This window comes from Bos mutus, chromosome 6, assembly GCF_027580195.1.
Source record: "Bos mutus isolate GX-2022 chromosome 6, NWIPB_WYAK_1.1, whole genome shotgun sequence".
Lineage (NCBI taxonomy): Eukaryota > Metazoa > Chordata > Mammalia > Artiodactyla > Bovidae > Bos > Bos mutus.
In genome coordinates this window covers 36,589,889-36,616,771 of record NC_091622.1, presented here as the reverse complement: position 1 = coordinate 36,616,771, position 26,883 = coordinate 36,589,889, and the positions used below count along the sequence as shown (strand labels likewise).

General features: G+C 41.5%; 1 protein-coding gene across 1 annotated transcript in view; it reads left to right on the top strand.

The window, feature by feature from the left end:
• Positions 1-26,883, top strand: part of PKD2 (polycystin 2, transient receptor potential cation channel) — a 58,789-nt gene that overhangs the window by 11,630 nt on the left and 20,276 nt on the right. The window contains exons 3-5 of the mRNA XM_005897800.3: positions 17,814-17,947; positions 19,610-19,860; positions 23,992-24,216. Coding sequence (XP_005897862.2) covers positions 17,814-17,947; positions 19,610-19,860; positions 23,992-24,216 — 610 coding nt within the window. The remainder of the gene's footprint in view (positions 1-17,813; positions 17,948-19,609; positions 19,861-23,991; positions 24,217-26,883) is intronic.

The window sequence follows — 26,883 nt, the reverse complement described above, 5'->3', positions numbered from 1 at the left end:
GGCTTGTCTGTCCTTCACCATCTCCCAGAGCTTGCTCAAACTCATGTCCATTGAGTCGGTGATGCCATCCAACCATCTTGTCCTCTATTGTCCCTTTCCCCTCCTGCCTTCAATCTTTCCCAGCATCAGGATCTTTTCTAATGTTTTGGTTCTTTGCATAAGGTGGCCAAAGTATTGGAGCTTCAGCTTGAACATCAGTCCTTCCAATGAATATTCAGGACTGATTTCCTTTAGGATTGACTGGTTTGATCTTGCAGTCCAAGGGACTCTCAAGAGTCTTCTCTAATAACACAGTTCAAAAGCATCAATTCTTTGGTACTCCGCTTTCTGTATGGTCCAACTCTCACATCCGTACATCACTACTGGAAAAACCATAGCTTTGGCTAAACAGACCTTTGTGAGCAAAGTAACATCTCTGCTTTTTAATATGCTGTCTAGGTTTGTTATAACTTTTCTTCCAAGGAACAAGTGTCTTTTAATTTCATGGCTGCAGTCACCATCATCAGTAATTTTGGAGCCCAAGAAAATAAAGTCTCTCACTGTTTTCATTGTTTCCCCATTTATTTGCCATGAAGTGATGGGACCAGAAGCCATGATCTTCATTTTTTGAATGTTGAGTTTTAAGCCAGGCTTTTCACTCCTCTTTCACCTTCAAGAGGCTCTTTAGTTCTTCTTCACTTTCTGCCATAAGGGTGGTATCATCTGCATATCTGAGGTTATTGATATTTCTACCAGCAATCTTGATTCCAGTTTGTGCTTCAACCAGCCCAGCATTTCACATGAGGTACTCTGCATATAAGTTAAATAAGCATGGTGACAGTATACAGCCTTGAGGTACTCCTTTCCCAATTTGGAACCAGTCTGTTGTTTCATGTCTGGTCTAACTATTGCTTCTTGACCAGCATACAGGTTTCTCATGAGGCCGGTAAGGTGCTCCGGTATTCCCATCTCTTTCAGAATTTTCCACAGTTTATTGTGATCCACACAGTCAAAGGCTTTGGCATAGTCAATAAAGCAGAATTAGATGTTTTTCTGGAATTCTCTTGTTTTTTCTATGATCCAACAGATATTGGCAGTTTGATCTCTGGTTCCTCTGCCTTTTCAAAATCCAGCTTGAATATCTGGGAATTCTCAGTTCATGTACGTTTGAAGCCTAGCTTGGATAATTTTGAGCATTATTTTACTAGCATGTGAAATGAGTGCAACTGTGAGGTAGTTTGAACATTCTTTGGCATTGCCCTTTTTCGGGATTGAAATGAAAACAGACCTTTTCCAGTCCTGTGGCCACTGCTGAGTTTTCCAAATTTGTTGGCATATTGAGTGCAGCACTTTAGCAGTGTCATCTTTTAGAATTTGAAACAGCTCAGCTGGAATTGCTTCATCTCCACTAGCTTTCGTCATGATGCTTCCTAAGGCCCACTTGACTTTACCTTCCAAGATATCTGGCTCTAGGTAAATGATCACAGTTCATTGTTATCTGGGTAATTAAGATCTTTTTTTGGTATAGCTCTTTTATTTATTCTTGCCACCTCTTCTTAATATCATCTGCTTCTGTTAGGTCCATACTGTTTCTGTCCTTTATTGTGCCCATCTTTGCATGAAATGTTTCCTTGGTATCTCTAATTTTCTTGAAGAGATCTCTAGTCTTTCCCATTCTGTTGTTTTCCTCTGTTTCTTTGCATTGTTCACTGAGGAAGGCTTTTTTATCTCTCCTTGCTGTTCTTTGGAACTCTGCATTCAAATGGATATATCTTTCCTTTTCTCCTTTGCCTTTTGCTTTTCTTCTTTTCTCAGCTGTTTGTAAGGCCTCCTCAGGCAACCATTTCGCTTTTTTGCATTTCTTTTTCTTGGGGATGGTTTTGATCACCGCCTCCTGTACAATGTCATGAACCTCCGTCCATAGTTCTTCAGGCACTCTATCAGATCTAATCCCTTGAATCTATGTGTCACTTCCACTGTATAATTGTAACGGATTTGCGTTATGTCATACCTGAATGGCCTGATGGTTTTCCCTACTCTCTCCAATTTAAGTATGAATTTAAGTAATTTAAGTAGTTCATGTCTGAGCTACAGTCTGCTCCCAGTCTTGTTTTTGCTGACTGTATAGAGCTTCTCCATCTTTGACTGCAAAGAATATAATCAATCTGATTTTGATATTGACAGTTCGGTGATCTCCATGTGTAGAGTCGTCTTTTGTGTTTTTGGAAGAGGATGTTTGCTATGACCAGTATGTTCTCCTGGCAAAACTCTGTTAGCCTTTGCCCTGCTTCATTTTGTACTCCAAGGCCAAACTTGCCTATTACTTTAGGTATCTCTTGACTTCCTACTGTGCATTTCAAATACTAAACTATAGTGGCCTTAAATTTCAACAGGTAGATTAGAATCATTATTATTACTGTTTTTTTCAACATGACACATATTCATACACATCTATTATGCAAAATACAAAAATTTGTATAAGTAAGTCTAAAATTTCAGCGTTCCCCCAAATTGCCTGAACATCAGAATCACTGAGAGAATCTTTTTTATAATTATAGCATGCCTAGATCTGCTAGGTCAAAGCCTTCCAGCTGTGGCTCAGAGAAGTGAGTTTTCAGATACACTGACAAGGTTTGGGAACTAGGCCAGATAAATAAACTAAATAGCTAGCTAGAGTTTTAGGGAACAACCTTGTCGTGTAACTAACTTGTCATTTCTTGTTTATTTTAGAATTTTTATGCTTTTTGTTCTTTTTCATACTCATCACATTTTTTTTGTTTTATCAGCTACCTTTTTTTTACATCAAAGTTTTATTTTCAGAATATTCTAGAATCTCTGGTAAGAGGGAATTTTGGCAGTCATGGATCAAGCCTCCTCTGAATGGTAAAATTCCCTCCTCTGCCTGGCAGCATCTTTCCCAAAAGGTCAGTCATCCTGCCTCTGACTGAGCAAGAGTTCCAGATTAAGGAATTGACTCCTTTGAAATAGTTCATTTCATTTTTCTATGGCTGTGTTGGAAAGTTCTTCCTTATGCGAAGCCAAAGTCCATCCTCATCTAACCTCCACTCTTAGTTCTTCTCTCCAAGCCCAGCTAACACCAAAGACTTTTTCCTTGTCTCTCCTCCAGCCCATCAGAAGTTTGGAGACAGACATTCGATCTCCTCCAAGTCTGCTCTAAGTTAAACCTTTCCAGTTCTGTTAACTATTGATCATGTGATTAGAGACATACTTTTAAACAACCCACGTGATAGAAATTTCCTGCAGTTTATCGTAGTCTTTGAACGTACAGCACGAGCCTCACCATGAAAGAGTGGAGACATGGGGCCATGGGCATTCTCATGCAAATACTACATTGCAGTCTGTGCATCCTGCCATTGCCTGACTCTTCGGATACATCATTCCTTAGTCTCTTCACCACAAACTATAAAGCACTGTGTCCCCTAGCTAGTATTTGAGTATTTTTCCTGGAATGTAGTGAAGGCCTTCCCTTTCAGCCCTGTTCAGTTTCAGCTCATTAGGATCTGTTCATTCCAATCTGTTGAAATTATCTTGGATCTAGATTCATCCATCTCGTGTATCAGTTAGCCCTCTCAGCTTTACAGCATCAACAGAGTTGATATTATCCAAGTCCTTATCCTAGTAAATTAATAAATCAAAAAGATTCGGTCTAAGAACATCAGTCCATTAGTCAAAGCTCTTTGGGTGGAGTTCACTGAATTATATTATCTTCTAGCTCAGACGGCTCATGAAATAAGATAAGAAAGATTTTTTCAAATGCTTACCTGAGTAACTCCACTGTTCTTCTGATCTGTCAGCTAGTCTATCAGCTGTTGACCAAATTAAAAAGCAAGTGAGGATAAGTAGGCATGATTTACTCCAGGCGGAGCCTTACTGGCTCCTAGTGATTGAGTTCTTTCCCTTTTGTTCAAAATCATCTTTTTAATTACCAGTTTTAAAATCTTACCAGCGATATCAATATCAAAAGACTACTAATAATATCCATCTCATTACTCTGTGGGTAAATAAGATAAGTACTTATCCTTGTGCCTTGCATATTAGAAGCCCTTTATATGAGGTAGATAGGATTCAAGAAGGCAGCCTAAATAGTAGGAAATGTGATTCTTTGGCATCACAGAGATCTAGGTTCAAATCCCACCACTTACACGCTAGGTGAACCTGAGCAAGTTATTTAACCTTTCTGAGCCTTCGTTTGCTCATCCGTAGAGTACTTATTTTGAAAGATTCTTATTTTAAAAGTGGCCATTAGGAGTAATACACAAAAAGTTCTAGGATGCTGTCATTTATTATATTAATAATAGTAAATAAGAGCAAAATTTGTCCCAAAGATTGTTGACAATGGCTGACTTCTCTCATCAGTAGGTTCTATAGAACTGTAGTTTCTAATTGATTGAACATTCATTTGGAGCAGTTAAGTGCCCATAAAGAGCTTATTTTCCACCTTGGCAGTGTTGGTTCTAGCCCTTATGGCTTTAAAATCAGTCTGATTAACCAAGAGGATAGGAATACCATGGAAATACCAAGTATTCCCACTTTCCCTGTCATTTAGATTTTATTCTTTCTTGAAACCTAAGACTCCTATGAATTGATCACCAAAGTACTTATATATATGCTGTTGTTCAGTCCCTAAGTTGTGTCTGACTCTTTGTGACCCAATGGATTGCATCCTGCCAGGCTTCCCTGTCTTTCATTATTTCCCAGAGTTTACTCAAGCTTATGTCCACTGAGTCAATAATACAATCTAATCACCTCATCCTCTGCCTCCCCCTTCTCCTTTTGCCTTCAATCTTTCCCAGCATTAGGGTCTTTTCCAATGAGTTGGCTCTTTGCATAAGGTGGCCAAGAATTGGAGCTTCACTTTAGCATCAGTCCTTCCAGTTGTTCAAATCTCCTGTGTTTAAACATAATAATAGAAATCACACGAGAAGTTGAGTCAACATCATAGAAATTAATAATTTCTATACATCAAAGGAACAGACAGAATTAAAAGGCAGAAAACAGTTGTAAAGAATACTTACAATAAATACGACAAAGGATTAACATTTTAACATGTTTACTATCCATCAGTCATTGAGAAAAACACTAAGATTACACTAAATATTTTACAGAATAGAAAATAAAACCTATTTTACAGAGTAGGAAGTATAAACAATTAATGTGGGAAAGTCTTTCATCTTAACTCTCTAGTAGCTAAAGAAGTAATGAAAATGGAGAGAGAAACAACATCATCATCATCCAGTTTGATATGTCCTAGGGCTTCCCAGGTGGTGCTAGTGGCGAAGAAGCTGCCTGCCAATGTAGGAAACATAATAGCCAAGGGTTTGATCCCTTGGTTGGGAAGATCCCCTGGAGGAGGACATGGCAATCCACTCCGGTATTCTTGAAAATTCCCCATGGACAGAGGAGCCTGGCAGGCTATAGTTCATAGCGTCGCAAAGAGTCGGACATAACAAGCCACAGCATGCACACATGCATGTCCTAGGACAGGAAAGGCCCTTTTAAGAAGAAACCTAGGAACCTCCATTCCTTTATCTTTGAAAGAAGGAGACTTTGCCTTATATTCTAAAAAAAGAAATAGTATCAAATCCACACATTGTACACCTTAAACTTACACTATTAGTATTTGTTAATTATATGTCAATTAAAAAGGGAATGAATGTTTTATTTACTTGTAAAAATCTTGTAAGCATGATAGTATACAGATCAGATCAGATCAGTCGCTCAGTTGTGTCCAACTCTTTGCGACCCCATGAATCACAGCACGCCAGGCCTCCCTATCCATTACCAACTCCCGGAGTTCACTCAGACTCACGTCCATTGAGTCAGTGATGCCATCCAGCCATCTCATCCTCTGTCGTCCCCTTCTCCTCCTGCCCCTAATCCCTCCCAGCATCAGAGTCTTTTCCAATGAGTCAACTCTTCGCATGAGGTGGTCAAAGTACTGGAATTTCAGCTTTAGCATCATTCCTTCCAAAGAAATCCCCGGGCTGATCTCCTTCAGAATGGACTGGTTAGATCTCCTTGCAGTTCAAGGGCCTCTCAAGAGTCTTCTCCAACACCACAGTTCAAAAGCATCAATTCTTTGGCGCTCAGCCTTCTTCACAGTCCAACTCTCACATCCATACATGACCACAGGAAAAACCATAGCCTTGACTACCTGGACCTTTGTTGGCAAAGTAATATCTCTGCTTTTCAATATGCTATCTAGGTTGGTCATAACTTTCCTTCCGAGGAGTAAGCGTCTTTTAATTTCATGGCTGCAGTCACCATCTGTAGTAATTTTGGAGCCCAGAAAAATAAAGTCTGACACTGTCTCCACTGTTTCCCCATCTATTTCCCATGAAGTGGTAGGACCGGATGCCATGATCTTCATTTTCTGAATGTTGAGCTTTAAGCCAACTTTTTCACTCTCCATTTTCACTTTCATCAAGAGGCTTTTTAGTTCCTCTTCACTGTCTGCCATAAAGGTGGTGTCATCTGCATATCTGAGGTTATTGAGATTTCTCCCGGCAATCTTGATTCCAGCTTGTGTTTCTTCCAGTCCAGCGTTTCTCATGATGTACTCTGCATATAAGTTAAATAAGCAGGGTGACAATATACAGCCTTGAGGTACTCCTTTTCCTATTTTGAACCAGTTTGTTGTTCCATGTCCAATTCTAACTGTTGCTTCCTGACCTGCATACAAATTTCTCAAGAGGCAGATCTGGTGGTCTGGTAGTCCCATCTCTTTCAGAATTTTCCACAGTTTATTGTGATCCACACAGTCAAAGGCTTTGGCATAGTCAATAAAGCAGAAATAGATGTTTTTCTGGAACTCTCTTGCTTTTTCCATGATCCAGCGGATGTTGGCAATTTGATCTCTGGTTCCTCTGCCTTTTCTAAAACCAGCTTGAACATCAGGAGAGAACCCATGCAGATTAATTGTTGACAACCAGGTCAGTGAAGTGGAAGTCAGTGGGTTAATCATCACACTGGCAGGAGCTAATTCCATTTCTGGTGAGAAGCATTCAGCTCCCCATGGAGGTCCCCATAGCAAACGTGCAGTTTTAAGTTCGCAGGCTCCCGTCTGTGGGAAGTAACTACTGAAGACCCACTGTGGCTGGAAAGCTGTTTGTCCTTTTTGGTAAACTAGACAAAAGCTACAACAGCAAGAAATGTATATCCATATATAAATATTACTTTAAGCATGGCCTTTACATGCATAGCTTTCTGTTTATTTCTTCGTGGTAACTTCTTTGTAAATATTACATATCCTTCTCTCTTGTTTATTTTTTAAAAAGCTATACTACTTAATACATGCATTCATTAAAGCACTTGCATTGATGACCTCTGTCCCTCAGAGATTTCCATCACAACTTGTTACTTACAAGTTCCTTTGAATATTAACCAAAACTGGATTAAAATAGTTGGGAGTTTTACTAACTTTAATTCACTCTTTTTAGTGACTAAATTTCACTAACTTTTTCTACAGCTTCACTCTACCTCCTGAAAGACCCTCACCCAGGTCACCAGGGAGCTCTTAATTGCCAAATTTTATGGGCTGCTTTTAGCCTTTCTCTCACATCTGGTCCCGTGGCATTTGGTACTCTAGAAACTTCCCGCTTTGGCTTCTGTGACTCCGTCTCTTTCTGTATTCCTCCTTGCTCTATTCATTTTCTTAATTTTTTCCTTCCCAGAATGTGTCTAGACAGAGGATTTTCTGTGACTGAGTCTTTGGCTTTCTCTTAAAGGGATCTTTCCACAGCTTCAAGTGGTCCTGTGTGCTGCCGCTCCCAAGTGCCTCTCAACCTTTCGTGTGAACTACAAACCTCATGCCGACTTTCACTGGACCCTCCCCTGCTGTATCTCACAGGCATCTCATCCTTAACATTCCTCAACCTGGACTCATTATCCTGCCCTTCCAAACATGCTTTGCTCACATTCTCTAACTAGATTAAAGTTAATTAGGTTACTTAATATTAATCTAATTGGATTAATAATGCCCAAACATGGGCATCATCCTAGATTCTTTCCCTCACTCTTCTCGTGAGATTGTTCCACATATTTCTTCCTCTATGGTGCTTTTCAAATCTGTCTTCTTTCATACATTGCTGTTATCCTTTTTAACCTTAATCATCTCTTTCCTCACTTATTCATTTATTGATTCAATGGACTGTTCAGTAATTTAATTAAAAACATATTAGCACTAGCTTTAGAGGTGGTAGTAAGTGATAAGAAAGACAATTGGGAAGAGGGTTTCCCTGCAGGGAAGGCCTCTCAGACCTGAAGCAAGAATGGGAGCCAGTCAGTTGAAGAAGGGACAGCAAGAGTGAATAGTATGAGGCAGCATAGGGTTCAGAACATTCTGGAAGCTGAGTGCAATGACTGGAGAGAGTGCCATCAGATGAGGATGGAAAGGTGGTCAAAGGTCAGGCCCTGCAGGTCCAGTGGGCTTTGGTAAGGGGAAACCAGGGTTTTGAGTAGCGGGCTGACAAGATATATTTAAATTTTAAGAAGATGGCCTTGAACATCATTGGACCACAGGCTGGACAGCACCCGATGTCTGGACTTTGAACTCCCAGGTACTGCCTCCAGACTTCCATCTCTGACCCAGATTAAACCAGACCATTCTTCCATCGAACATGCTATAACCACCTCACCTTCCAGATAAAGTCTGAATCTTTATGTAATAGATTTCACTGTATGGTCTTTGCTTACTTTTTCTAACCTTCTATTCCTTTTGAATATCTGGTACTTTCTGCTCAGTTCAGTTCAGTCACTCAGTCGTGTCTAACTCTTTGCGACCCCATGGACTGCAGCACCCATGGCCTCCCTGTTGTCCATCACCAATTCCCAGAGTTCACTCAAACTCATGTCCACTGAGTCAGTGATGACATCCAACCATCTCATCCTCTGTCGTCCCCTTCTCCTCCCGCCCTCAATCTTTCCCAGCATCAGGGAGTCTTTTCCAAAGAGTCAGCTCTTCACATCAGGTGGCCAAAGTATTGGAGTTGCAGCTTCAACATCACTCCTTCCAATGAACACCCAGGACTGATCTCCTTTAGGATGGACTGGTTGGATCTCCTTGCAGTCCAAGGGACTCTCAAGAGTCTTCTCCAGGACCACAGTTCAAAAGCATCAATTCTTCGGTGCTCAGCCTTCTTCACAGTCCAACTCTCACATCCATATATGAATACTGGAAAAACCATGGCCTTGACTAGACGGACTTTTGTTGTCAAGATAATGTCTCTGCTTTTTAATATGCTGTCTAGGTTGATCATAAGTTTTCTTCCAAGGAGTAAGCATCTTTTAATTTCATGGCTGCAATCACCATCTGCAGTGACTTTTGAGCCCAGAAAAATAAAGTCTGTCACTATTTCCACTGTTTCTCCATCTATTTGCCATGAAGTGTTGGGATTGGATGCCATGATCTTTGTTTTCTGAATGTTGAGCTTTAAGCCAACTTTTTCACTCTCCATTTTCACTTTCATCAAGAGGCTCTTTAGTTCCTCTTCACTTTCTGCCATAAGGGTGGTGTCATTGGCATTTCTGAGGTTATTGATATTTTTCCCAGCCATCTTGATTCCAGCTTGTGCTTCATCCAGCCCAGTGTTTCTCATGATGTACTCTGCATATAAGTTAAATAAGCAGGGTGACAATATACAGCCTTGATGTACTCCTTTTCCTATTTTGAACCAGTTTGTTGTTCCATGTCCAGTTCTAACTGTTGCTTCCTGACCTGCTTACAGATATTTGAAGAGGCAGGTCAGGTGGTCTGGTATCCCATCTCTTTCAGAATTTTCCACAGTTTATTGTGATCCACACAGTCAAAGGTTTGGCATAATCAATAAAGCAGAAATAGATGTTTTTCTGGAACTCTCTTGCCTTTTTCATGATCCAGTGGATGTTGACAACTTGATATCTGCTTCATCTGCCTTTTCTAAATCCAGCTTGAATATATGGAAGTTCACAGTTCATGTATTGCTAAAACCTGGCTTGGAGAATTTTCAGCATTACTTTACTAGTGTGTGAGATGAGTGCAACTGTGTGGTAGTTTGAGCATTCTTTGGCATTGCCTTTGTTAGAGATTGGAATGAAAACTGACCTTTTCCAGTCCTGTGGCCACTGCTGAGTTTTCCAAATTTGTTGGCCTATTGAGTGCAGCACTTTTACAGCATCATCTTCCAGGATTTGAAATAGCTCAACTAGAATTCCATCACCTCCACTAGCTTTGTTCTTAGTGATGCTCTATGTGCAGCAATCACGGGTGGAGGTTCATGACATTGTACAGGAGACAGGGATCAAGACCATCCCCATGGAAAAGAAATGCCAAAAAGCAAAATGGCTGTCTGAGAAGGCGTTACAAATAGCTATGAAAAGAAGAGAAGTGAAAAGCAAAGGAGAAAAGGAAAGATATAAGCATCTGAAATGCAGAGCGCCAAAGAATAGCAAGGAGAGATAAGAAAGACTTCCTCAGCGATCAATGCAAAGAAATAGAGGAAAACAACAGAATGGGAGAGACTAGAGATCTCTTCAAGAAAATTAGAGATACCAAGGGAACATTTCATGCAAAGATGTGCTCCATAAAGGACAGAAATGGTATGGACCTAACAGAAGCAGAAGATATTAAGAAGAGTTGGTAAGAATACACAGAATAACTGTACAAAAAAGATCTTTACGACCCAGATAATTATGATGGTGTGATCACTCACCTAGAGCCAGACATCCTGGAATGTGAAGTCAAGTGGGCCTTAGAAAGCATCACTACGAACAAAGCTAGTGGAGGTGATGGAATTCCAGTTGAGCTATTCCAAATCCTGAAAGATGATGCTGTGAAAGTGCCAGCAAATTTGGAAAACTCAGCAGTGGCCATGGAACTGGAAAAGGTCAGTTTTCACTCCAATCCCAAAGAAAGGCAATGCCAAAGAGTGCTCAAACTACCGCACAATTGCACTCATCTCACACACTAGTAAAGTAACGCTCAAAATTCTCCAAGCCAGGCTTCAGCAATACGTGAACCGTGAACTTCCATATGTTCAAGTTGGTCTTAGAAAAGGCAGAAGAACCAGAGATCAAATTGCCAACATCCGCTGGATTATCGAAAAATAAGAGAGTTCCAGAAAATTCCGGGAGTTGGTGATGGACACGAAGGCCTGGCGTGCTGCGATTCATGGGGTCGCAGAGAGTCGGACACGACTGGGCAACTGAACTGAAACTATGGTGGAGGTAATGAAGATAATGATGAACTCCCTCAAAAGACCCCAGGTATGTACTGTTACAATCTGTGCCCCCAACCCTGCAGCAGGCCACCACTGACCCACGCCTTTGCCGGAGACTCCAGGACAGCCACAGGCAAGTCTCCTGTGGGGTCACTATTCCCTTCTCCTGGGTCCTTGGTACACAAGGTTCTGTTGTGCCTTCCAAGAGTCTATTTCCCAGTCCTGTGTAAGTTCTGGCAGCTCTATACTGGGGTTGATGGCGGCCTCCTCCAAGAGGATTTATGCCATACCAACACCCAGAGCCCCTGTCCCTGTGGCAGACCACTGCCGACCTGTACCTCCACAGGAGACACTCAAACCTAGTTCTGTCTCAGTCTCTGTGGGGCCCGTGGGTCCTGGTGCACACAATGTTTGTTTGAGCCCTTTGAGCGGCTCTGGCGGGAACAGGGTTTGATTCTAAACGTGAATTCGCCCCTCCTACCGTCTTGTTGGGGCTTCTCCTTTGCCCTTGGATATGGGGTATCTCCTCACAGCCACTCCAGTGCCTATGGTCTTACTGGGGTTTTTCTGACCTTGGACATGGGGTATCTCCTCATGGCTGAACCAGCAAAGTGCAGCGCCTGCTCCTGACCTTGGATGTGGGGGCGGGGGGTGGGGGGGCTTCTCTGGTACTTTAACCACATCAAACTACTTTACAAGTCTCAAAAGGGTTTGGACTGTGCTGTCCCCTTCCTGTTGGTCCATTTAGTTCCTCTTTATCCTTCAGGATCAGCTTGAGAGCCAGATCTCTGGAGAAGCCTTTATCAACCCTCCCCGAAGCGTGTGCCCCTCAGGGTGGATCTCAGACTAGTTCACACACCTCTCCCTCAGTGCCAGGAAGCAGCAAGGCAGCGGGAAGGTGCATCTCAGAAATGGCCCATCAGTGTTCCCACTCAATGTGCATGACTTTGCCCATTTTCATTTTCTCTCATGTTCATTAGTACTTCTTTTCCTTCACTGCCTGCTAAGTCGCTTCAGTCGTGTCTGACACTTTGCAACCCCAATGGACTGTAGCCCACTAGGCTCCTTTGTCCATGGGATTCTTCAGGCAAGAATACTGGAGCAAGTTACCATGTCCTACTCTAGGGGATCTTCCCAATGCGGAGATCAAACCCACATTTCTTATGTCAGGCAGATTCTTTACCACTGGTGCCACCTGCAAAAGCCCCTTTCCTTCAGTAATACAGAGCTTTTCTTAATATGACAACTGAAACTGTGCAAGCCTAAACTTTCTTTGATTTCTGTGTAGTACTCTGCATATGTAAGCACTTTTTAGTTTGTAGAGACCCTTCAAATATCTGTTGCTATTTAATTTCCTCCACATCCCTGTGAGGATACGGTACAATCAGAGCCAGCAGAGAAGTCACATTTCCTGTTAATCATGATGGCGTTACTCCCTCTGTGGTAGATGATCTGGAATACTGAGAGTAAGGCACATATACATTACATCTGGTATATTTATATTTGTGTGACCGTTTTTTATTTCCTCTTAGGCTGGCCCAAGAATTATTAAGAGAAAACATTTTAATTTCTACATGGTTGGCTTTTATCTCTATCTTTGTTCATCCTTTAAGAACATATTTCCACATTTATGGTTAAAAACTATTGTTTGGTTGGTTTGGGGAGGTCTCTTTGATGGGGGTTGTTTAGAGGTTTTTGTTTGCTTTGGGTTTTTTGGCTTTAAACAACAAAAATACTCTGGAGGATAGAAGCCTGAAATCAAGGTGCCTGCAGAACCAGGCTCCCTGTGAAACCTTCAGGGAGTTTTCCTTGCCCTTTCCTCACTTATGATGGTTTGCCTGCAGACTCTGGTATTCTTGGTGTGTATCTGTATTATGCTAATTCTCCGTCTTCACAGGCCTTCTCCCTGGGTCCTTCTTTGTTCACATGTCCATCTCCTTATAAGGACACCTGCCTGGTTGATCTTTAATTTCAAGGATTTGCAGGTGTTTTCTTTGTGGCCTAGAATATTCTTAAATGTTCCATGGAGATTCAAAAAAGAACGTGAGTGATCTCCTTTGACGCAGTATTAAGTGTGATATATATATATATACGTTAGGAATTCTTCAGGCAAGAATACTGGAGTGGGTAGTCATTCCCTTTTCCAGGGGATCTGCCCAACCCAGGGATCAAACCCAGGTCTCCAACATTGCAGGCGGATTCTTTACTGTCTGAGCTCCAGGGAAGCCCATACATTAGGTTATCTATTCTATTAAAACCCCTACTATCCCTTGATCACTTTTATCTTTTTTTCTCTGTCAAAGTTTGAGAGAGATAAATTTAAGTTTCCAACTACTATTGTGGTTTTGGTAATTCCCTTCTATGTATCTTGATATTGTATCTTATGTATATTGATATTGTTATTCAGTGCATAAAAGTTCACTATAGTTAAATTATTGTCGAAAGTATCAATTATCAACATAAAATAATCTTTCACTTTAACTCAATACTCACCTTATAATCTCCGTATCAGATTATTGTACCATTTCACACCTTTTGTATATTTAATATATATTTTCTCACTCCTTAACTTTTTAATTCATTTTGAATGGGTCTGATAAAAATTCTAAAATATATTTAAAATTTTTAATTCATATTTAAGACTTTGTCATCTAGTAAATTTAACCTCTTCACATTTCATGCTTTTGTCCAATATTTCTCCCATCTTGTTTTTTTCTCTCTTTTTATGCTTTCCTGTTACTTTTCATTTTCTTTTCTTGTTGCTGTTGTTACACTGGAAATTTTCTCTTTGCTTTTTATTCCACTGATTTGGAGTTTATACAGTGCAATCCCCTTTATATAGTTTTTAGTATTTGAGCCAATATTGTTTCAACCATATTAAGAATAAAATGGTATTTATAACCTATTTTGAAATGCAGCCATGTTTTAAGAGAGCTTCAGTTAGTTTAAATGCTGATTATTTGGTGATACTGTGACAGTATTTTTTATTCTGGCTTATTTCTTAGAAAATTGAGAGTTAAGGACTAAATGGCAGAAAAGATGCATGCACACGGGGTATATATGTCTTCTTTACCTTGTATTTTTAAATATTTTCTTTCTTTTCTGAGCTTCATTTATGGTTGTTTCATGCTATAACTTTTTTTCTTTACAATTCAGTTCACTTAAAGAGCATATGTTACCTTCCAAGTGGGCTTTCCCTATCAGAGACTGAAAGGAGAAATGATGTAACAGTCTTACATTTCTGTTATATTTAACAGTATGCAAAATGTGTGTTAACATGCATTATTCCAGGTAGACTACACAAAAAGCCCTAGGTGTTACTATTCCTAATTTCTAGATAATAAAACTCAAGCTCAGTAAAGTTTAATACTTGTCCAAGATCCCAAGATACTGAAACCCACAATTAAGAACATAGAGGCTGACTTAAGGGTGAAGCAAATCTGAAAGTCAAACCCAAATCATTCTAACTCCAAATCCTAAATGTCCTTTAGCCACAGCGTAGGTAGACTAGTGGTCATGTATGGATGTGAGAGTTGGACTATAAAGAAAGCTGAGCGCCGAAAAATTGATGCTTTTGAACTGTGGTGTTGGAGAAGACTCTTGAGAGTCCCTTGGACTGCGAGGAGATCCAACCAGTCCATCCTAAAGGAGATTAGTCCTGGGTGTTCATTGGAAGGACTGATGCTAAAGCTGAAACTCCCAATACTTTGGCCACCTCATGGGAAGAGTTGACTCGTTGGAAAAGACCCTGATGCTGGGAGGGATTGGGGGCAGGAGGAGAAGGGGACGACAGCGGATGAGATGGCTGGATGGCATCACCGACTCCATGGATGTGAGTTTGAGTAAACTCTGGGAGTTGGTGATGGACAGGAAGGCCTGGCGTGCTGCGATTCATGGGGTCGCAAAGAGTCGGACACGACTGAGCGACTGAACTGAACTGAATTGAGGTAGACTTGTGAAGCTGACCCCTGGAGTGTGTGGAGTTGTCACTTGAAGATATCCCTTGGACCAGCCCACTGCCTGGCACAAGGGAGGGGCTGAGTTCCTATTTGCCGATTGAATATGTTAGAATCATCATCCCCTTCAATGCTAGGTGGCCTTGTGCCTCTGGATGTCCAGCAGGTGGCGCTGTGTAGCCAAGCGGCTGTATCACTTCCCTTTAGTGAAGCTATTAGAGTCCATACAGGTCCTGAGAATTTCAAAAGCAGTCTATTAAAAATAGAGGCCAGTAAAGGAGATACATTAAAAAATCAATGGCTAAATATATACATATCCATATACGTGTGTATATATATACACATCATATATATATATATGATATTTATAAATAAAAGCATTTAAATAGTTTGTTATAATTCTTTTTCAACAACCAGAAACCCACAGGTAAAAAATTTAAGCATGATCCACATTAACCAACCAATCCAAAGCAAATTGTGATTTCAAGTTAACTGAAAAAAAGTCAGTTTAATAATTGTTTAGTTGACTTTGGGGAGTCTCCACACCTCCTCTCGAGTGTGGTATCTGCTTTGGATCTGAAGGCCTTTGTAGAGTACGTTGTACTTTGTTCACCCCTGTGTGGGGACTGGTAGGCGGCGCGCCCCTTGGGGACACCATGAGCTGCTCTTCTTGAGGACAGAGATCACATGTTGCTCCTTTTCATGTACAACATCTTGTCCCATCAATGGGAGTGGATTAAAAGTCCAAACCTGTAACTGGTCCAATGTGGTTTTAAGAGGTGGCAAGCCATGTAACACTGAAAGAGGAGTATTCTTGTCCTAATTAGTGGGTCATAGGATGACATGGAGGGAGACTAAGGGGAGGGACTGGAAGATGTCCCTACCCTTCTTGATATAGCACACGAGCAATGTGGTTGCCTGTATTCATTGCTCCACTGACTGCTCGAGTTGGACTTGCAGACTCGTTCGTGTTCGGGTCACTATTGTCCACTCCTCTTTTAATTCTCTAGTATACTTGGGTGGGAAAGGGGACTAGGTGAGGGAAAGATTTTACTAAATACCATTTAAACCCCAAATCACTTACTATGAGGTTTTAAAATGCATTTTATGCTGTCCTGAAGATTATTACAGAATCAACTAAGTATTCACCACTTCCTGAGTGTTGAGAACTGTGGTCAAAAGATATATAAAACCTCTGTGATCAAAAGAAAGATAAGAAGTATTTCCTTCTTGAAGTATATAGGCATGCTTAGGTATTATACCTGTAGTCATTAGAGTTCAGCACAAGACACCACTCATTAAAGTGTTGAGATTTTTAATAGATTTGTTGTAGCGGTTTGGTTAGGGAGGAAGAGTCACCATTACTAGACTCTTAAGTGTCAACCATTATACTGGATAAATTTTAGTAATTTTTTTTTTAAGTACCAAAAACTCCCATGAGATAACTCATTATCTCCATCTTATAGAAGAGGAAACTGAGGCTTAGAAAATTTAAGCCTCTTGTACAGGTTACAAGCAACTTGTACAGGTCACAGACCTGATTTGTATAGGTCAGATTCAAATCCTAATCTCCTGTGACCTACTCAGACTATGATCTCCTCTCCTTTCTCCAAGACCACTCAGAATGGGCTGGTAAGATTGACAAGTCTCCACGGCAGAGCTGTAGCTTGAGTTTAGAGTGTGCCATACAAGATCTTGGAGAAGGAAATAGCAACCCACTCCAGTGTTCTTGCCTGGAGAATCCCAGGGACGGAGGAGCCTGGTAGGCTGCAGTCCATGGGGTCGCACGGAGTTGGACACAACTGAAGCGACTTGGCATACAAGATCTGGTGGGTGGGTGGGAGGTAGATGTGTCTGTGTTAGTCAGCATCCCAGAAGGAATGAGTTGGGAGATGCAAGTGGTAATTAAAGTTTAACAGAGGGGCTGTTTACAGAGGTGTGGCAAGGTTACAAGAATCAGCAAGGGGACATGAGGTGCTGGGAAGGATTCCCACCTCCAGGCCTGAAGGGACAGGAGAGGGAATGGTATGGCATGAGGCCAGTCTGACTGGAAAAGAGATGCCCCCAGCAGCTGTGGCCACAGTTAGAGGGTCCTGCCAAACTGCATCCAGGTAGTGAGGGAGAGGGCAGAGGGGGAAACCCAACTCCTGGGCCCCCAGATCTCCTGTCCTGCCTCCTATTGACTGAATGCAGGGGAGCCCAGTGGTGCAGTCTGTAAGGGTCAGCTGTGAGGTGCAGAGAATGAGAATTGATCTGAGAATAAAGTGAGATTGGCCTGCCCATCCTATTGTGGAGAGAGTGAGCAGCAGCCCACAGCAGGTGGATGAGAAGCCCCAGGTGGCCTCTGCTGGGGGCATCAGACTCACTGGTGTGGATAGTGTTGCGGGAGGTGGTGGGAAGTGAAGTTGAAGGGCACATTGGAAGTCCCAAGCATCAAGATCAGAGACGCCTGATCTTAATCTGATATTCAGTAGTAAGCCAATTCTGTTTCACATAAGCCAATGTTAATTTGTTTATTTTATAAGCCAGAGAACTGGGGAGGAGCCCTGGAAGAATGATAGAGGGAAGGAAGGCAGGATGGCTGTCTGCGTGTCTACTGAGATGGTGTGAGCGAGTGTGCCGGGTCCTTTGCACACTTCATTTGGCTTGTTCTGTCTTCCAGTGACCTATGGGATGATGAGCTCCAGTGTGTACTACTACACCCGGATCATGTCACAACTCTTCCTGGACACCCCAGTGTCCAAAATGGAGAAAACTAACTTTAAAACTCTTTCTTCAATGGAAGACTTCTGGAAGGTATTTGCAAATGACCTCTTTATCATTGAAAATTGTTCATTTGGCTTCATAAATTCAATTCAATAGTGTCTACAGATCTTGCTGTGCACTTAACACTGGGTGAGATGCTGTAAGTTATGGTGAGTTGTTAGCACTCCTGTTGAGAACCTTGCATGTACCTTATCTCATACCTTACCTTATTTAACCCCCATTGTAACTGAATAAGGTAAGTACAAAAATCATGTCCCAGATTGTAAATGAAGAAACTGACATGCAGAGTGCTTACATGTGGCTAAGAAGTAAGAAGAATGGACTTCTCTCTGGTGTGACAGAGACTTCCTCATCCTAGGTTGTCATTCATTCAGTCATTCATGATGCAGTAAATATCTGTTGAGTATCTCCTAGGATATAAGGCCCATGAGGGCAGAATTTGATTGTTTTGTCTGTTTTACTTCTGTTTTTGTCTCTTTTGTTGATGGTGGCTTGTACCCCAGAATAGGGATTCATGTGCTTAGTACAAGGCAGGCGTATTCTTTCAAAGATCTCTAATGTAAAATTCAACCCAGCCCCTCCCCAAATTGTCACAAATTCCAACATTAACATTAGAGGATAAGCAATAAGCGATATCATAGGAAAAATATTAAACTGATATCAAAGTTATATCCAGAATCTAAGAATATGGGAAGGGAATTTGGAGAGAAAATGCTTGTTTCCTCCTGGGGAAATACTTTCTAACATTCTTCTTATACTCTGGCGTCACAGCTGTTGATTTAAAGATAGAGGAAGTGGATCACAAGAACCAGAGTACACTAAATAATGCCTAAAAATTCTTGGAATCAAAAACCACATATATAAATCTTCCCCATTTCAATAAAGCAAAGCATTTCATCTCAGTTGACCCTCTGATAAAGATAAGACACTGGGAAATAACTCAGTGTGACAAAAGTGAGTTTGTCATCCCTAGAGGCAAACTAAGATGTCTCACATATACACAGTTCTGTGATGATGCGTGCAAACTCTAAAAACAGAGAGGAGGAAGAAGGGGTGGGGGCTAGAGGGTTCACAATATGACGGAAAACTCCAGACAACGTAAAGATCCACCAGATAGCAGACTGGTAATCAAAGCAATAGTCTTTTATCTCTGCAATGATAATGAACCATGATTACTATGTGGGATGCTATTTTAATAAGGGAAAGTGAAATTGATCATGGTTATAGATTTATGCAAATGACACCACCCCCCCCCACCCCCAGCCTTTAGAACTAGGGTAAAAAAAATCCAAGTTACTATTTATGAAGTGCCCACTTTGTGCCAGGTATAGCAACCACACAAAAGACAGATATTACAGGGACTTCCCTGGTAGTCCAGTGGTTGGGACTCCACTGCAGGGTGTGCAAGTCCGATCCCTGGTTGAGGAACTAAGATCCCACATGCCACGTGATGTGGCCAAAAAATAAAATTAAAAAAAAGATAGATATTACAGACGCTCAAGTCCTCGCAGCTATATATTAAATGGTGGACCATGAGTGGAGCAAGGTCCAGTTCCTCTGACAGCAAAGCCCACCCTTGTCACTCTGCCCTGTTCACAGAGGTGTCAAACTGTGGGTCACACAAGCATTCCAGGAAGAAACAAGGCCGCCTCTGAGCTTGGAGCTTTTCAAAAATGTTGCCTTTGCTTTCAGTTCACAGAAGGCGCCTTGTTGGATGGGCTCTACTGGAAGACGCAGCCCAGCAACAGAACGGAAGCCGACAACCGAAGCTTCATCTACTATGAGAACCTCCTGTTAGGGGTACCACGTATACGGCAACTCAGAGTCAGAAATGGATCCTGTTCCATCCCCCTGGACTTGAGAGATGAGATTAAAGAGTGCTATGATGTGTACTCCGTCAGCAGTGAAGACCGGGCTCCGTTCGGTCCTAGAAATGGAACGGCGTAAGTGTCTGTGGCTTGTGGACCTGGGCCCTGGCTTCTCATGGACATTCATTCCGTCATTTTCTGACCCCTTCACCAAGGAGAATTTGCCTTTAATGCTTATATTTAAGGCTGCGGCCAAACTTTGGCTTCTCAAGTTTTCTCTACTTTTAACATGCTTCAACTTCCACATATATATTTTTCAAAAGGCTTAATTATTGACCCCATCCCCACAGGCACAAAGCTACCTGGGCCTTCAGAGGTTTCTTTTAAGATGCCTGGATCCTGTGTTTATAGATCCAGTGCCATGGTTCACTAGGTTGTTTCTAGGAAGGGAAAAGATCTCTTCCCCAGGAAGCTAAAAATAGGAATTAGCAAAGAAAGCACCTCTCTGATACAACAAAAGACCCCTGCTGGGGGCAGGGAAGAGTGTGAACTTGGAATCTTCCTCCATTGAGTCTGAGATCTCTCTCCTTATTCAGTGTTTTTCAGATGACTTTAAAATAAAATCTTATTTTGGCAAAGGCAAAAAAAAAAAATTTCTTTTGATACAGAAATTCTTTTTTATTAGCTGTTAGAAATAAATTTGTGTTCCAAGTACAATTATTTTAAGTGTATGATAAGTTTTTGAGGCAGTTTTTCTGTCTGGTTTAAAACCTGTCCTCAAATGTGTGTTTATGATTTTGAGTACATATCTACATTGTGTTTATTTGCAGGGATTTTTTAGTGTTCTTTGATAACCATACTTAAAACATCTTGTGTATCAAGGGAGGGCAGTCATTATTTCTAGAATTATTATAAAAAGTGAGAAGAGCTCTCAGGCTGTCCCAAGGTGGATCTCTTGGGTCATGGGCCCTGGGTAAGTCACTATGGGTAGAATTTTCTTCTAAGCTTTATTAAACTCTTTTTGGGTTTCTCTAGATCCCTTTGTTGGGAACTAAGATCCCAGAATCCATATTAGTTGACACACTTGAGGGCAAACACCTTTTCTGTAACCAGGTTCCTTGTCATTCATCCAGTGCACACCCTCTTTAATGCCTCGGCCTGTAGGAAACAAACTTACTACACATCAGATTTGGAGTAAAGGGACTGAATCCTCAAAACACAATTTTTCCAGGTTGTGAAAAATGATTTTGTTCTCTAATGCTCCGTTTTCTAGTTCTTGCAAAGTATAAGCATGTGTTTAAACTGTGGCTCCTTATCTCATATTTTTATTTATTTATTTTTTCTTATCTCATATTTTATTTCATGTCTTGATAAGAGAGATGTATGCAGCCTCTACTCCGTGCCAGGTGTTATTTAAAAAGTGAATTCATGCATTATCTCCTCTACTTTTCACAGAACAACTTTGAAATAGGTGTCAGTTCCACTTTATAGACGAAAAGATGGAGGCTCACTTATCCAAAGCATTTCCGCTAGTAAATGGAACCATGCTAGGATTTAACCAGCTTGACTCCAAAGCGTTTCTTCTGTGATACCACATTGCTTCTTCCATATTAATTATGTTACTCTGGTGGTTGCTGTTACCCTGAGCTTCCTGTCAGAATTCAAGCTTCTTGATGGCAGGAACTCTGTTTTGTTCAACCAGTATATTTCCAAAGCTTTGAACAGTACCAAGAACATCCAAAATGTTCAGTAAATACATGTTGGATACACAATGAATTAGTGATTTTCCATGCAGGGTTGGCTATGAAGGGGTCCTTCCTGTGTGTATTTCTAAACCATCCCTGATCCTGCCAGAATCTGAGTTATTCCCATTTCGCCTTCCCTTCATCACCATACTTCTTGAAAGAAGAGTCTTCACTGCTTCTTCCTTTTCGTTACCATTGATTCACACCTTAACGCTTAAGCCTTTGCTTTTGCCATCTCTCTCGGAAGCTACTACTGGGCTTGTTCTATTTGCCGATCCACTGATCCATTGCCAGCCTAATCCTCATCAACCCCTCTGCAGGATACGGTCTTGTTGGTTGCTTGTTCTTTTGACTTTGGTGAGTGATAGTGAAATAGAGTTCCTCTTAATTCTACAACTCCCTTCCTCTCTCTTATTTCCAGGTTCTATATTCAGATCTCTATCTTTTCTTTCTTTATACTCTCTCCTTTGGTATTCAGATGGCTCCCATTCTCTTCTCTGTTTGATGATTCACTGTTTCTTCAACAAATATACTGAGTGTTAACATGTGCCAGGCATGTTCCCAGTGAATTCTCCCTTTTCTAGAAATGCCCTTGGTGCTGGCTGGAGTGAAGAAGCAATGTTCTGTCACTGCTAACATTCGAGTGATAGAGGATGAGTCTGCATGCTACCTGTAGCTCCCGTCATTCAAAATGCCCCAAACTGAACTCATCACTTTCTTGTTGGATCTGAACTCCCTCCTGTACACGGCACCACCATCTTTGAATTGCCCAAAAAGAGACTCAAGGCATTTTTCAGAGGTCTCCTCTCACTTGCCCCAACTTCCAAATCAGTGCCAGGTTCTGTTGACAGTCACTGCCATGGCCGTGTCAGTTCTCCCTTTTCCTTCCCATCTCACTGCTCTAGTTCCTCAAGTTGCTCAAGGCCTCGTCGCCTCTTGATTCTTGTAGGGACAGCTGACTCAGCTGTGTTGGGGTCCGCGGGACCACCCCCAGGTTCAACAAGTTGCTCGAAGAGCTCCCTAGATTCAGCATATACTCACAGCTACGGTTTATTGCAATGAAAGGGTATATGCAAAAGCAGAGAAAGGGACAGGCACGTGGGGCAGAGTCTGGAGGAAACCAGGTGCAGTTTGCAAAGGTCCTCTCCCAGCGGAGTTGCAGGGACATGCTTCCTTCCTCCAGTAACACACTGACAACTCATAGGAAATGTTGTCTGTTCAAGATGCTCATCAGACACTTGGTGCCTGCCCTGTTTTACTGGGTGCTGGTCACATACGCAGGCTCTGCCTGGCATATCCTCAAATCCCAGACTCCCAGAAGCAAAGCAGACATGCAGTATAAGCCACCTTGTTTGTATAGAAGCCTAGGTACCTCAAGCCACTGTTTCTGGCCAGAGAAAGTGTTTTATCAGTGTAGGGAGCTATTTACCACCTAAATTCCATATAGCAACTGAGGACCAACCTTGCAAGCAGGGCTTTTTAAGAAACGGTGGTCTAAGACCCGCTATGTTGACTCTTTTCTGCCTGTGAATTCTCTGTTCCTCACCACGTCAGGCTTGTCCACAGCCACCAAAGTAACCCTGTTCTATGCCTCCCAGAAACCTTCACTTCGGTGACCCTGTGAGGCCTGCCCCTCACTGCCTGACCACAGTCTATCTTTCAGCCTTCTCTTCTTCATCATATGGGAGCCAAACCAAACTACTGGCAGATACCTTGTACTTCCTTGGCTCTGCAAGGCTCGGGCTTAAAAATACCATCCCCATCTCCCTGTGTAAGTCTGAATCCTGCTTACCTTCCACAGCCTATGTTCAACATGTTTTCTTCCCAAATCCTTCTCTGATTCACATTTCTCTTCATCACTGAAGCTTCAAAGACTAGCTTCCCTCAGATTGGTCCAAGCAATCTCTCTGTGCTTCTTCTTTGGTTCTTATTATCTGCTACCTTGTATATTCATGGTTTAATTACAGCTTATAAATTTCGGAGAGAAAGGATCTTGGTTCATCGTTCTATCCTCATTAATGCCAAAGGATCATCTGCTTCCCAAGAGCCTCTATAAATGTCTGTGGATTAAATTCCCGATGCTCTGTGGAGTCTCCCTTAGTTCAGTTGCTGCCAGTGGCACTTGATGAATTTGTACCTGTTTTGGCTGGAATTTTTGGGAGGCCTCAAGTCATCTAGTCCCAAAGTTACCCTGGGAAGGCAACCATATCAGCTGAGGACTAATAGAATAGACCTCTGAATACAGACACTTCTGGGGTAGGTTTCTGACTTTACTGTAAAAAGATTTGAGACAGAGCTGACCTCACTAAGCCTCAGGGCCCTTATTCCTAGAAGGGGGATAATAGCTGTTTGAGAATTATGTAAGAAAATGCAAAGCACTGTGGAAAGCACATTACCCAGCTTGATGAGACTTGCATTTATTTTTTATCAGTACCTATTCTATCTTATCAGGAACCAGTTGTCTCTGTAATTGCTCCAAGTGTTCCATTGATTTTACCTGTTTGTTTTGTTTTTTAATTAGTTGGGTCTACACAAGTGAAAAAGACTTGAATGGGAGTAGCCACTGGGGAATGATTGCAACTTATAGTGGAGCTGGTTATTACCTGGATTTGTCAAGAACGAGAGAGGAAACAGCCGCTCAGGTTGCTAACCTCAAGAAAAATGTCTGGCTGGACCGAGGAACCAGGGCAATTTTTATTGACTTTTCAGTGTACAACGCCAACATTAACCTGTTCTGCGTGATCAGGTGTGTATGAAGAGCACTCATTCCTTCCGGTTCTGTGTATTTGTAAAAACATCCTAGTCTGGATTTTAAGCCAGAAAACAATTGCCTGCAGTTGTCTGCATGAGGATGAAAACCAAAAGCTTATTGGGATGGGGACATTTAGGGGAAAGGAGTTAGGTTCCCTGAATATTGCAAGTTAGGAAGAACCTTAAGTCTGGTCCAAGTTTATCCCAAAGCTGGAACTTTCTCAGATAAAGCACTGTGTTTTGCTAGCATTTATCCTTTCCCATTATGAAAATGCTCTGTTACCAAGGAGCCCTGGCATCAAAGCTTGTCTCACTTTCCTGAGTTTCTCAGTCTCATACGATGCCCTGCTACCAGAACACAAGCACAGTAGTCAGGGGCTGTGCCTGGGTTGAGCAGGATACCTAGGTATCTGCTCACACTTAAAAAGATTTACCAAAGACACATAAAGTTCCTTCTACCGATTCTGTAACGTCGCCATCGTGACCACTCTGCTAATAGTGAGGAAACTAACAGAAGATCTCACTGGCTTGTTTGGGCCTCTCATTCATCCATTCATTCAACAAACCTTTATTAGACACTTAGTATACGCCAGGCACTGTTCAAATCTTTTGGCATGCATCAGTGAACAGAATAAATTTCCCTGTCCTTGTAGAGCTCACATTCAATCAGGAGGAGATAATAAATGATAAACAATAAACCAAAGAAACAAATAGCACGTTAGAGGGCAGTGTGCTATAAAAAAGCAGAACTCTGGAGATTCAGCATCCACCCACTTTAATCCTCCTTGTGAACATGGTGCAACATCCAAACACTGCCAGCGTGAATTACTTGCACATATGTTTGTGCTGTCCGTGTTGTGTGCTCGATCGCTCAGTCGTGTCCGACTCTTGTGACCGCACCAGGCTCCTCTGTCCTTGGAATTTTCCAGGCAAGAATACTGGAGCAGGTTGCCATTTCCTACTTCAGGGGATCTTCCCAACCCAGGGATTGACCCACATCTCTTGAGTCTCCTGCCTTGGGAGGCAGATTCTTTACCACTGCGCCATCTGGGAAGCCCTGCACATATGTTTACCCACCAAATAATAAGGATAAATTGTTGTAGTAGCTTTATTTTTGAGACTAAACTCAAACTCTACATTATATAGCCAAGTGGATTTTCCCAGTCTTTGTATCTAACAACTTTTATCACATTAAATCACATTGTGATTTACATTAAATCAAGTAATAGATATTACTAGAAATGAACTAAAATTTGCTACAGTTATTATTGAACATCTAATGATTCTAGTGAGAACAGAAAGAGGATAAACACAAGCAAGCAACTCTGATTGACATTTAAGGAAGTAACATATATATGGAAGGTTTAAATGAATATGTCTCACTTCCTTCCCACACTTCAAGAGTGAATCTTGTCAAGGCAGTTGCTTCATTTTTCTGCCTCATTGTTGCCTCAGTATCTGGAGGGGTTGACCATGCACAACCAGAACGGGCAGAGAGATGACTCAGCACACAGAGGCCACTTCCTGCCCTTGCGAGTTTACACTGAGGCTGTCACAAGGCTCTTCATTTCAGTATTGCTCTCTGGTTTGTGGTTCTCACTCCTACTCTCTAGCACATCAAATAGGAAGGAAATAGGATACTGATACTATGAAGGAAGGAAAATGTTTCACACTGCTTTGACCAATTCTAATTTGCTGTAGTCCCTGCGTGTACTTGAGTGTTGCTCATGCTTGAGCCTTAGATACTCAGGTTCTAGAGGTCCTGTCCTGTCCATTCTGTAGTGGGAGAGAGAGTTATGCCTAATAGCTGACTTTAGGTCTTTTAAAAGGTCTTTTTTTTTTTTTGATATCTTGGTTATTATAGAACATGCTGAAAGGAACAAAGGAACATGGGTGTGCGGATACCTCAAGTTAAGGATCTAGAGAGTCTATTTCTAGTGTAAAGGGAAATTATACCATTAAGTGAATCATTTAACCTTCTCACTGTGACACCTGCAAAGGTGAATTTGGCAAGAAGCATCTTCATTTCAATTATGATAAAGCACTAAAGACCAGTGCTTTCAGTGTGAATGTAAAAACATATGTTACTCTTTCGGACAATCAGACATTTACTAAGCACCAATTCACTATAAGGTTCTGGGAAGTTCCAATAGCAGAAAGGTTTTCCTAAGCAAATATTCAATGCTGATTCACCAAATGCATGAATGAGAAACTCGGTCCCTTTCTTTATCTGTATACAAAACAGACATCCTACTTCTCAGCAGGGCCATAGATGTTTTGAATGATGACACAAACTTCTTATGTTCTTCATGGCCCATTTGAATGACTTACATTTAATAGAAGTCTGAGAAAGGCTTGTTTGATTAATTTCTGCATTTAAAAAACAATTATACAGCATTCTGAGTAGTATGACTACCAGAAAAGTAAATGGGAGACTGAGGAGAAATAATCTCTTTGGGAGGATTTGGGAAGACAAGATTTGTTCTTCTTGTGACATGGAATTCTACAAGGAGGGGGTTAGTGGCTGTGATAAGAACATTTTGTCACTTGTTTGGAGTGACTTGTGGTGGTCATCCCAAACTAGGATGGCTAGGGCTTCCCAGGTGATGCTAGTGATAAAGATCCCACCTGCCTATGCAGGAGATGTAAGAGTTGCAGGTTT